Raw genomic sequence first — 12,409 nt, forward strand, 5'->3', positions numbered from 1 at the left:
TCAAATAAATGGTGCATGTGAATCATATTGTGATGGCAAGAAAGAGGACAAATTCTAAGGATAACTTTATGGTTTTGTTGCATCGTATGATGATTTGTTCTTGATTTATTTCAGGTTGACCAAGTACATGCAATGTGGAAGTGGGTGTTATTGGTGGCTTAGATTTTCTTCCACTTTATTGGTGAGTAAAACTGTTGCTTCTTCATGCTTTCTTTATCAATGAAGTTTTGGTCCCTTCTCTCTTTGAGTCTTCTTGATCCATATGGATTATTATGGTATTACATGTGCTAGGTATAGATAGATGCATACACGCGCACATCACACTCCCACTTAGTGTGGTTCTAACAGGTCAAAGCTTGGCTCATGCACCTAACCCCATGTTAGAAAATGGAAGTTTGAAGCAAAAATCAACTTGGCATTGACAACATGTTGTTATACATATGTTGGCATAAATACGCATTGATTTCCTTTTGTATTTTGGCTGAGGTCAGGAAGGTGTGAAACTCTTTTTGCAACGTTGTTTTAGTCCTAGCAGCCACAAGTAATGTGTAAAATGATATCCAAGGTTATTGTAAATAGACTGAATAATGCACTTCGTATAACAATAATAACAAAAGATGAAAAATTCAAAACTTGACAACACTTGACTAATCAGGTGTGAGTCCCTACCACAACTAATGTGGTAGTAGGGGTCAATAGCTTTGTGAGATGTTAAAAAATATCTTTACCTTCCCAAGATAAGAGATGTGATAATAGGGGTCCATAACTCTGTAAGACGTCAAAAAAATATCATTATCTTCTCAAGATAAGGGGTGCCCTCCCCCGGCCGCGTACACTGAGAAGAGAGCAAGCTCCCAAGACCCACAGGGAAACAAACTAAGAGGCAGCAGGCACTAGGAGCACCAAGAAGCCAACAAGAATTAGGAAATGACCTGGCAGCCAACTGGGAGTGCTGAGAGGGTGCCCCCTCTTGTTATTACACATAGAGAAATAGTAAAATGTATTGTCTAGTTAGAGAGGCATATAAAATTGAATCCAAACTATAATTCAGAGATAGTAGTTGAAATTTGTTTTTTTTTTTTTTTAAATAAAATAAAAAATAAAAAATAAAAAAATAAAGATAAAATGGTTGAAAAAGTTGGGCATTTGAGGCAGTGATTTTGTGAAGCTTCAAATGCGTTGACCAATATGGTCATTCATCAAGGAATCAGTGATTTGTTCTGTTTTTGTGAATATGAGTTGTGGACTATTGCCATTTTGGATGAACAGGATGGCCCAGTTCATAACAAATATACTTTCCGCTATGACAAGTGGCAGGCTTTGAGCCTATTGAGAGTGAAGAAAATCCATTTGCTCTGCTGGAGTCCAATATTTTTTTTTTTTTTTTTTTTTTGGCCTTTTTTCTAGACGATAAATTCACACACCTACTTTTTTATTCCTAAAAAGAAATGAACCCTAGATCTTTTAAATTATAGTAGCTTTGGTCGGACTCTGCATAATAAAGTTGGTTTCTTAAGAGCATGATTTTTAAAATTTGAAAATAATTTAATTGTATTTAGGACATTAGGTTTCATTGAAAAGAGATTCATGACAAAACCCAAGCTAAATAGAGAATTATGTTGTGTAATTGGAATCACAATTTACTAAGAAAAATTTGAATATTATTAAAATCGGTGAAAATCTACTCTACACGTATCTAGTAAAGAAATCCTAAAAACAACTCAATTTGACATTCTCTATAAAAATTTTGAAAAAATCGAAATAAGATCCTACCAAAAATCAGAATAACCATAGTCCAATTCGACAGAATTCTTATGAAAAAAAAAAAAAAAAAAAAAGGATAACGAAATACATGGTCACCCTTTTTGTTAGTCTTTTGGCAGTTTAGTCCATATACAAGTTTCAGTATTCAACATTAATTTGGCCGAGAAGACCAAAATTTGAAAACCTTGGAAAAAAAGAATTTGCAAAATTGAATTTTAATAACAAATATATATATATATATATATATAGTTTTATTTTAAATTTGGAAAAGGTCTGCTTCAATTGGTTTAAATTAAAGTTTGTGGTTAGTCTGATGAGTTACACATCTGTGTATGTGAGAGAGAGAGATGAGTGTGACTTTTAGAAGTGGAGGGAAGGATTAGTCGTATTTGAGTAGTAATTGAACTCTTTACTACGTGAGATGGAAAGATAGTGATGGAAAAGGCTATGACTTCCTCCTCTTCCTCCATTGATTACACAAGATAAACAGACAAACAAATCTATCACCAGATTTGGGTCCAACTTGATTAGACAAAGCAAGCCAAAACCCAACAAAGGAATCATGCAGCCTTGTTTTTCTGCAATATTGGACAACCCAAATGTGATTCAAAAGACACACACACACACACACACATAGTGCACTCATGCCCAATTATTTCTTTTCCTTTCTTTTCTTTCCTTTCCTTTCCCCTCTACCAAAGTATCAAACCAACCCCTCTTTTACCTTTTCATTTCACTAATGTTTGTCAAAAAAATATGATGCTTATCTCAACCCGAGGAAAAAAAAAAAAAAAAAAAAAAAAACATTGGTGATGTTATGTTAAGAATATTTCAAAAAGTTTTATACTAAGAATAATTCAATAAAGTGACTCAGCATAGGACAGCACTATGAGAGCATGTTGAGGGTCCCATTCACCTCAGCTTCTCCATTTACTTGTCGGCCACTTGTCGCGTCCCCACCACTTTTGCCACCAAGTAACGACAAATGTCACCGCTAATTGACACGTGGGAAATTACTATTGGTTTTCAGTTTAGATATATTTCTGCACATGTAGTTATTTGTTTGGACTAGTTTCATTCTTGTGTACCAACACAGAGAGACAAAGGGTCCTCTAGCAAAGTAATTAGTGTAATTGGTGTTAAATGTAATTTACCCAAAATAAAATAAAATAAAATATGAAAAAATTGAGTTCTTAAGATATATAATTCCCAGTAATTAATTAAAAAAACAAATTAATTAAATTTGGGTTTTGATAACATATATTATTTATCTTGCTGCAACATTTTGTAAACATAGATCAAGTGGTGTGGATTGTGGTGATGTGGAGATGTGATTTTTTTTACTTTATCTTACTTTGTGTTCATAAAGTTTGGCAAGTACATGGTTGGCAGTATAAAATTTTTAGCTTTTTAACCACCAGACTGAATTTGCTCATTGGAGGAGGAGAGCAATTGTCTAAAGTGGAAAAGGAGGAATGAAGTGTGTGTGTGTGTATATTTCTTCTGTTCTGTTTTTCATTGGTAGGTATGAATTTATTTTATTAATATAGAATTAATTATGCTTTTTTTAGGCATAGAATGCTCCACATATCAGGAAAATTTAGTTGCAAACTATGTAATAGATTGAATAGATGTGAAATTAGAAAATAGCTTTGGACAACATTAATTAATTTAGTTTGCTTTTGCTTATCAAAAAATAATTTAGTTTGCTTTTGCCTTCCCAGAAAAAGTGTGTGGGATTTGGGAAAAGCAAAAGTGTGAAGAGGTTTGGAAACAAAAAGGAAACTATGAGTTCGAAACTTTGACAAAAATGAGTAGAAAAAATATTTAAAGTTGCACAAGAAGCTAAAAAGAAGCATTTATCAATATAGTAAAAATATATATATATTAAATCAAGTATTTCATAACATTATCTTGACACTTTTATAGGCAGAGTTTTTTTCAATGTTATCTTGATTCTCAGATGAAGATTCTATTGTCATTTTCAGGTAATCCTAGAAGAAACGGGTCATGAAATTTGAGCCTAGAATTTTCTCCTCAAGGCAAGAAATGTTAAATGTTAAATTAGTAAATGCAGAGAATCGAAATCTGACACTCCAAGATCAACGAGAAGTACTAATTCATTCGGATATCGAGGCAAATGTTTCTCCTCTTCTAATACCATGTTAATAATTCATCTATTACAAAAGTTCAGATAATTAAAGATGATATAACATAAGTAATTATATCGTCTAACTTTGTGCACTTTAAATTCATCTCTTAAATGTGACTAAGCAAAATTATTTACAAAACATTTCTTTAGGATTTTCAAATTTTGAGAATTGATTTTTCTTTTCCTTTGTTTTCTTGAAAGTTCAAGCAAATACACACTCTCTCACAATATTAGTCATAACAAGGTTGCAACACTACTATACTTCACATATATACTTTACATATATATATATATATATTATGTTATATTGTTATTACCCATTTTGATTATGTGAACATTTCTCCATGCCAATATGACATCAAAATTTACCCTTTTTCCTCTTGTCACTATCAATTATGATCCAAACAGAGAAAGAAAGCCCCTAAAAGCACAAGCAGAAGATGTCATATATATTGGTTGTGTGTTTATTATTATACATGTAATCTTAGAAGATAATGATCACTTCTACATCAAGTGTCAATGAATTATTTTCTAAGGAATATGATTGGGAAAAAAAAAAAAAAAGACGATAATAAAAGTATGATATATATCTACTAGACTAGTCTAATACATGATTAGATATTGACTAAGCTACAAACAGATTCCTAGGCATACAAAGATGTGATTGGAGCTCTTATATTCTCATTAGTTTGGAAGCATACCTAACATCTACAAATCATAAATTCAACTATAGCCTACATTATCTAATTTTTCACTGTGTGGACCATGTAGCCCTTTTGTGGCAAAGAAGATAAAAGGAGGATATAGTCATTTACTTTCTTCGTTTTGGGATTTGTAGTGGAATTTATGTGATTGCAAATTTTAAGGGTAATGGGACAAGGGGATAATACAAGAAGACATAGAAAATGGTTAAATTTTTCCATATTTTACTGCTAATGAGGAAATATTTTAAGGTAGTGAATTGGAAATTATGTATTGTGGAAACATGTCGTCTTAAATATTGGAGAAAATTATGTATATTAGTCCTACTAAAATATTTTACACGATCCGAGTGTTTTCCTTTCAAGGTTGCAGCACATGTTATTCACAATTCTTTTGTTGATGCGAACACTGAGAATCTCCATGTTATGTTAAAGGTTCTAGCTTATTGTACTTCTGAATTTATCCATTTTTGCTAAGGGATAAATAAATAAAAAAATTCCACAAAAATATATATATATATATATATATATATATATATATATATATATGATATTTGGTTAGTTGGAAATATCACTTGTTAGATCTTTTTTTGGTCGTGGTAAAGAACTCCCACAATACTTTAGAAGACTCGAATCGTCTTACTTTTATTTTAAAAGGAGAAGAGATACCATTAAACTACAAGTCTTGATGGTTAATATTCCACCAGGGGAAGAAAATATAGCATTTAACTATATTACCACATTCAAATATATGATTATATTTTTTGGAAGAGCTCAAAGTAAAGCAACCACCTTCATATTTACAAAATAAGAATATTATCTAGCTAATTTTAAGATCTTGCTCTCTTAATAATATTTTGATCATTTTGTTGAAAAACTTCCTAGCCTAAAATTGCTCTTGAATATTCAAAATTAATGGGAAAAATGACTAATTTATGTTGGAATAGTGATAAAAGAAAATTACATAAATATTTAAAATTAAAGGTTCTTGCATGCCTTTGATGATGTGACTAATTTATGTTGGGATAGTGATAAAAGAAAATTGTATAAATATTTAAAATTAAAGGTTCTTGCATGCCTTTGATGATGTGTATGCATGATTAATTCCATATGAATCTTTTTTTATTATAAATAAATACAATTTTTTTAAAGAAAAAAAAATATATATATATATATATAAGATATATATATATATATATATTAATGTGCATGTTGGAGGAGAAGAGAAATGGTTTATCCTAAAAATTGATATAGGGAACTTTTAGGGGATTAAACCTTTTCTAGGACAAGCCCGTTCCACACTCTCATAATTCTGCAACCCAAAAAGCAAATGGACCTTATCTTTTGATATCATCATCTTTTTAGAAGACACAAACAACCCCCATGAGTTTTTCCAAAAAAAGGGCAATACCCAAAAGACAAGAAATGCAAAAAGGACAAATGGGAATAATAAAAGAAAAGTAGATCAAACACATTCAATGGGGTATATATGCCAGCAAAAGAGGTAGATGGTGTTCTTCATGAGTTTCAATCAAAAACTTGATAACACATACAACCCCATATATCTATCTCTCTCTCTCTCTCTCTCTCTCTCTCTCTCTATATATATATATATATAGATTTGTACTACCCAAGTCTTACCATAAAAAGACCTTGTAACTGTAAATTCAAATTCCATACTTAGCACATACCATTTATTACTAATCAACAAAACAGTTTACAACTTGTTTGTTGTATTAAGCAGCCCAATATCTCCATCACCCACAAGGTGGAGAGTCTCAAATCAACTCCTCCGAAATGAAGCAGCCATCTAAATCAGAGGCATGTGATCTTTCTGAAAGTTCAAGCATCATCTCAGTCCCTGAGCCTTCACAATGCTTGAACACCTCAATGGACAACAACATCCAAAGACAACAAGAAGCTCAAAATCATCATCAACAACATCTTGTATTGGATCTAAGCCTCTCCAACAACGATTTCGATCAAGCCTCCAACCCCGAACTCAACCTCATCGATTGTTTCAACATGGATTCTTCATCTAAGTCATTAGTGGATGACCTGCAGCATCATCAAGGCAATGAAACCGAGCCACGAGTGTTCTCATGCAACTACTGCCAGAGGAAATTTTACAGCTCACAAGCGCTCGGAGGCCACCAGAATGCACATAAGAGAGAGCGGACAATCGCCAAGCGTGGACAGAGAGCTGGTGCAGCCTCCGCCGCCACCGCCTTTGCCCACGACTCGTTCCCGCCGCGATACACCAGCATGGCTGCTCTGCCTCTGCATGGCTCTTTCAGTACTAGTCCTCTTGGCATTCAGGTCCACTCTTTGATCCATAAGAGATCATCATCTTACTTACCACTAGCAACCACTACTTTAAGTTCATCACATGCGTATGGACATCATGGGTGGTCTAGGAAGCCTATAGATCAGCAGCCGGCCATCGGCCGGCTTGCGCCGGTGAATTATGACGTCAGCACAACTACTGTAGGGTCGTCGTCGTCAGGTGGCGGTGCCGCCAAATTTGGCAGTGTTCGGAAGTTTTCTCCGGTGGGTGATGGCTTTGGAGGATACCGGTGGGACACTAGCAGTGTGTTGAAGACTAATCAAGATGATCAGTTGCAACAGCTAGACTTGTCCCTCAAACTCTAAGTAGTTCAATCATTTTATTTTTCGCCACAATTTCATCTGTTTTGTTCAGAGTAATTTTTTTTTCTTCTTTTTAGCTATTTTTATCAGGACTTGGTGTACATGTTTTCATTTTGGCTACAGAGAACTTCAGTGACTTATGTTTCTGGTATTCCTTACCTTAGAAATAATCAAATTCTATATTTGTTTGCTTCGAATTTTTCTTTAAATCGAAAGGAAATTGTAGTCCAGACTCGGTACTAAAAAAATAAAATCAAAGGGCTTCTAATTCAATGATATGATCTCTCATTTTTCAAAAGGATGATTAAAAGTTCGAGTCTCATTCGGGTCCACTTTAAGAATCAAATGGTTAAGAATGTATCACCTTACAATTTGGTGAGTTTGGTCAATAAACACATAATAACTCCAAGTCTGAAATCAAATTCAATCTTAAAGCACTATTGTGCATGAAAAAAATTCAAATTATTGGAGTTTAAAACCCATACGAAATCAAATTTGAATAGAGAGAGAGAGAGAGAGAGATTGGTGTGTGACTGTAGTCACTCATCAGTCCCTATAATCTGAGATTAGTGGTTAATTAATCATATGAAGTAACACGGGATTAACTATCTGGATGGTTTTGATTCAATCTGTGACCCCACTTGCAGTTGAAGAAATAGACCATCTAATGAAAGGTCTTGATCAATAGGTAGGTGGAGCCATGTGGGAAAGTAAGGTGTATATAATGACCCTCAAGCTATGCTATCTACATCATTTTCTCCATATTAAAAGTGGGTAAATCTTGATTGTATTCATTTCTTACCTAAGAGATCTTCACTGTAGGACCCACATAATTAGGATTTTTTTTCCAGATTAGCCTGAGCCTGATGATGTACACCACTAATGATATTAAAATCCTTAATCATTCCAAGTATCAAAAGGTAATGAAACTGAAATACTGTCATAATGAAACTTAATAACCATTGCAAAATAAAAAATCTCTATCTCACTTCATAAAGTGCTGTGGCTAAGATAAGAGTGGCAAGAGTGAAAACTTTAATGGTGTGTTTGGCAGGAAGAAGAGAAGACAAAAATGGGGAACTTCTAAAATCACTCTATCTTCTCAACTAACCAAAGAAAAACTATATATATATATATATATAACTGAAATACTGCCATAATGAAACTTAATAAACATTGCAAAAATCTGTCACCTCATAAAGTGGGTTGTGGTAAGATAGGGTGGCAAGAGTGAAACTTTAATGTTGTGTTTGGCAGGAAGAAGTCAGTTTTATATATATATATATATATATATAGATCCTTCTCTTCTTATCATACAATCTTCATATGATCTCATGTGAGTCAAATGGAAGAGATAAAAAAGCATAACTGAGCATCAGATGAAGCAGTACCTGTACAAGTTTTCCTATCATAATCACAATAAAACATATTTAAACATTTAAATACAAAACTTTTGAATTTGCCTCACACTTAAGAAACACTAAACCATACAATAGTTAGAAGTGGAGCTATCATTTTGCTGAGGTGAAAAACTGAAAAAATCAAAAGGAGGAGGGGTCTTCTTTGGGAAGATTTTTTTAATTAAGAAGAGATAATACTTTGTCTGCAAGCATTTAAAATGGAGTTAGAATCATTTCAAATTTTCAATTTGGAATACTGAGTAAGCATAATTGTCCCACTTCCATGGAGAAGACACAAACCAATCAAATCCATTACCATCCATCCTACATTATTAGAGATATGCAATAACGACAACAGGCGCGCTCGTGCGCGAACATGCATATATGTGTGTGTTTGTGTGTCATGGATTTGATGTTGCAGGGTTGGTAGCTTGCTACCCAGTACCCACCTTAACAATAATACAAAGAGCAGGGGAAATATGTTTACATATGTTTGTACTTTTGCACATCTCCCGTATCTATAATGTTTATGCATGACAAGCACACACACACACACACACACACACATATATACATATTCACATGTGTGTGTTTGTGTATGATCATTACTGTTGGAGTTTCCTGTTTAGTAGGACAATATATAGAATTAAGGTATGACAATATGTTTAAATAGCACAAAGCCACTGTCAAACACAGGTGTGCAACCACCAGCATGGACCACAAAGTTCCTTTTGTGGGCAAGCATGGTTGTTCTAGGTTTCTCTGTATGTTTTACTCAATAATAGCGAATTCAAGAGCCTGAACTATATATCTTAACCAACCTAGTACCCTAGCTATGCTATTCCCCAGTAACACATCTCATAAATTTTCGATTCAACTAATGAGAGAGACTGACAAATCTATCTATCTAACAAGAAAATATGCATATTTATTCCTTTTTTGACAAATACTAGTATAATACTAACCACGTTAAAAAAGAAAAATACAACCCCTGTACAAACGGTATAAAAAGAACATAAATACAAACAAAATTGAACATTTAAATATAAAAATCCTTGGATTTTGCCTCTCACTTAAGAAACACTACAACTTAGAAGTGGAGCTATCACATTACTGAGCAGCTGAGGAAAGGAGGTGTCTTCTTTAGTAAGATCTTTTAATTAAAGAAATTAATTGTTTGTCCCCAAGCAACATTTAAAACTAGAGTTGGAATCATTTCAACAATTTATAAATTAATTATATCCATTTCCATGGGAGGAAGGAAAGGACAAACTAATCAAATCCATTACCATCCATCATCCATTATGAGAAGTGAAATTAACAGTCAACTACACACATGCATGACATCCATGTGTGTGAGTGCGTGGTTGGTGACTTGGTACCCACCTGAGAAAAATAATAGACAGAGCAGAGGAAATGTGTTTGTTCTCATGTTTGTGTGTTTGCACATATCCATATTAATTACTAGAAGGTGGGTCATTATTGTTGTTGGAGTTTCATTATTTCTAGGACAATAGACTATAGGTGTGACAATGGTGGTTGGCAAATAGCTACTGTAAGTCTAGTACTACTTTTCTCATCCTCAACACCTAGAGGCAAAGTGAGTGTGTGAGTTTCTTGCCAAACTAAAAATATAAAAATAAAATAGCTACTGTAAATTGTGCAATGACCATTGTCGAGGGTAAACTAGTTTCACCAAAGCACGGACTGCAAAAGATAGGGGAAACATAGTACTAAGCTCCTCCCATGGCAACAATCAATTATAGCCTTTAAGAGACTGAACTATTCATCTTAAGTTCTTCACTAACCAAGTATTCAAATCACTCACCAATAACACGAGTGATTCTAGGGGCACTCTCTCCTGTACTAAGTCTTTGGGTTGAGAGACCGAGCGAGCTCACTGCGAGAGTGCCCTTTTTGTAGCTTTTTCCTACCACAAAAGAACTTCATATCAATGGTCCTCATAACTCTGAGGGGAAGGGCTGATCCAACTAACAAGAAAATGAGACACCCACACACACATTATTAGATAACCAAATAAAAGTACAATATTGAACAGAAGCAAAAGGGACAACCCACCCATACACAACATAAATACAACGTAAGTACAGAACCAAATACACATTTAATGCCAAATCATACTACAGATAAACTGCATTTAAATGGCATAAAAGAGAGAGTAAGGAAGAGCTAAACAAAATCAAAATTGGGCAGTCTCATCCAATCTAAAACTTTTGAGATGAATAATGTAAAAGTTAGCAATATTCTTCAGTAACTCAAGTTAAATTGATATCAGGTTTTAAAGGAATTAGCATTAAAAAAAAAAATGCAAATTAGAAGCATAGTTTCCACTGCTTGTATAATAAAACACACAATATAGTTGCTTTTAGTCCATGCATGATGTTCCTAAGGAATGTGTCACATTTCATATGAATCAATCCAACACATAGCATCTTAAATGTGGACTACAGTATTCTTGTGCCTGGAACACCCTGATAAAAACCTAGCAGAACATGTAGGAAGTAGTAACCATGTGTAAAACACTTCCCTTAATGCAGTGAAGAAGTTGAAGTTGATCAATCTTTAGGTTGCACATATCAAATGTTAGAGCGCTCATTCTGTTTTCCTAAAACTAGTTTATACTTTCTACAAAATTCTCTCTCTCAACTACTTCCAAAATACTTGTATGGAACAAATAACAATCCCTTTTCCCCATTTTTCCAAATTTATTTCTGCTTGAGACAAGCAGCCCTAGCACAAGAAAATTCAAGACCCAAAAGCTGGCAAAATCTAACCCTGACCTGCCAACTTGCCAAAATAAAAAAGTTAAGGTTGGCTGTTTTGCTAAAGCAGGGTGATTTCAGGTATGATCTATTTATGTTCCAAAGACTGCCAAGTAAAAACCAAACTTGACCTCCAGTTAATTGGTCAGGATTGAGTTTCCATTTACCCAGCCCAACCCAGCCTGGCAGCCATGAAATCCCACCAAATTTCTTAATCTAAATCAGATTTGAGGTTTGACTAATTTGTCATCCTCAACTCTAATGACGGAATTCAGAATCCTTAACCCATGTTTGATTCATTTAAACCATTACCATAGATATACAGCACCACGCGTATGTAATAGTGGGAGCTTGATGTTCACTATCCAAGAGAAGCACCATTGACCTACAGTTGGGGAGGGGGGGGGGGGGGGGGGGGGGGACCAATTCTTCACTTAATGGGAAACCAAAGCCTCTTTGCACATTACGCCAAGCAGAAAAACCTTGATGAAAATATCAACTATGACCTATAAATGCATCAACATTAGAATACAAACCTCGTTGACTCGATCTCTATTAGGCTTCATCCACTAAGCATAAACTCATTTTCAATTAACCATGTTAAAATCACACTTAAAATACCAAAAGGTATTTCATAAAAAATCAATTGTACTAAGCATCAATTGAGAACTACGTTTCGACATTCCACAAAAACACCTCATATTCAGTTCCATTTTTCTCTTCCTGCATGAAATGTATTTGCTAGAAATACTTCTACAACATAACGGCCTCAATTTCGACTAATACCTGATGTCTTGCATCCCTGATCTACAACCCCTTTTGATATCACAGGGAATCACGGGCATTTCTTCAATGATCATAAACATGCAATCACACCAACTTACTGATGGAGGAAATTTCAACCAAATGCCAGTGTCTAAAAAAGTCCTCTATAAAGCACTCTCCTAACACAGTCCACCA

The 12,409-nt window shown here is 34.2% G+C and overlaps 1 protein-coding gene across 1 annotated transcript; it reads left to right on the plus strand.

The window, feature by feature from the left end:
- Positions 1-6,125: 6,125 nt before the first annotated feature.
- Positions 6,126-7,463, plus strand: LOC132285789 (zinc finger protein 1). The gene has a single exon (XM_059788014.1). It carries the CDS (start codon positions 6,415-6,417, stop codon positions 7,267-7,269), a length of 855 nt encoding a protein of 284 aa, XP_059643997.1. The 5' UTR covers positions 6,126-6,414; the 3' UTR covers positions 7,270-7,463.
- Positions 7,464-12,409: the final 4,946 nt, after the last annotated feature.

The sequence above is a fragment of the Cornus florida genome, unplaced genomic scaffold, assembly GCF_030987335.1.
Source record: "Cornus florida cultivar Cherokee Brave unplaced genomic scaffold, ASM3098733v1 CherokeeBrave_3.0.0_Hap2_Chr11, whole genome shotgun sequence".
Lineage (NCBI taxonomy): Eukaryota > Viridiplantae > Streptophyta > Magnoliopsida > Cornales > Cornaceae > Cornus > Cornus florida.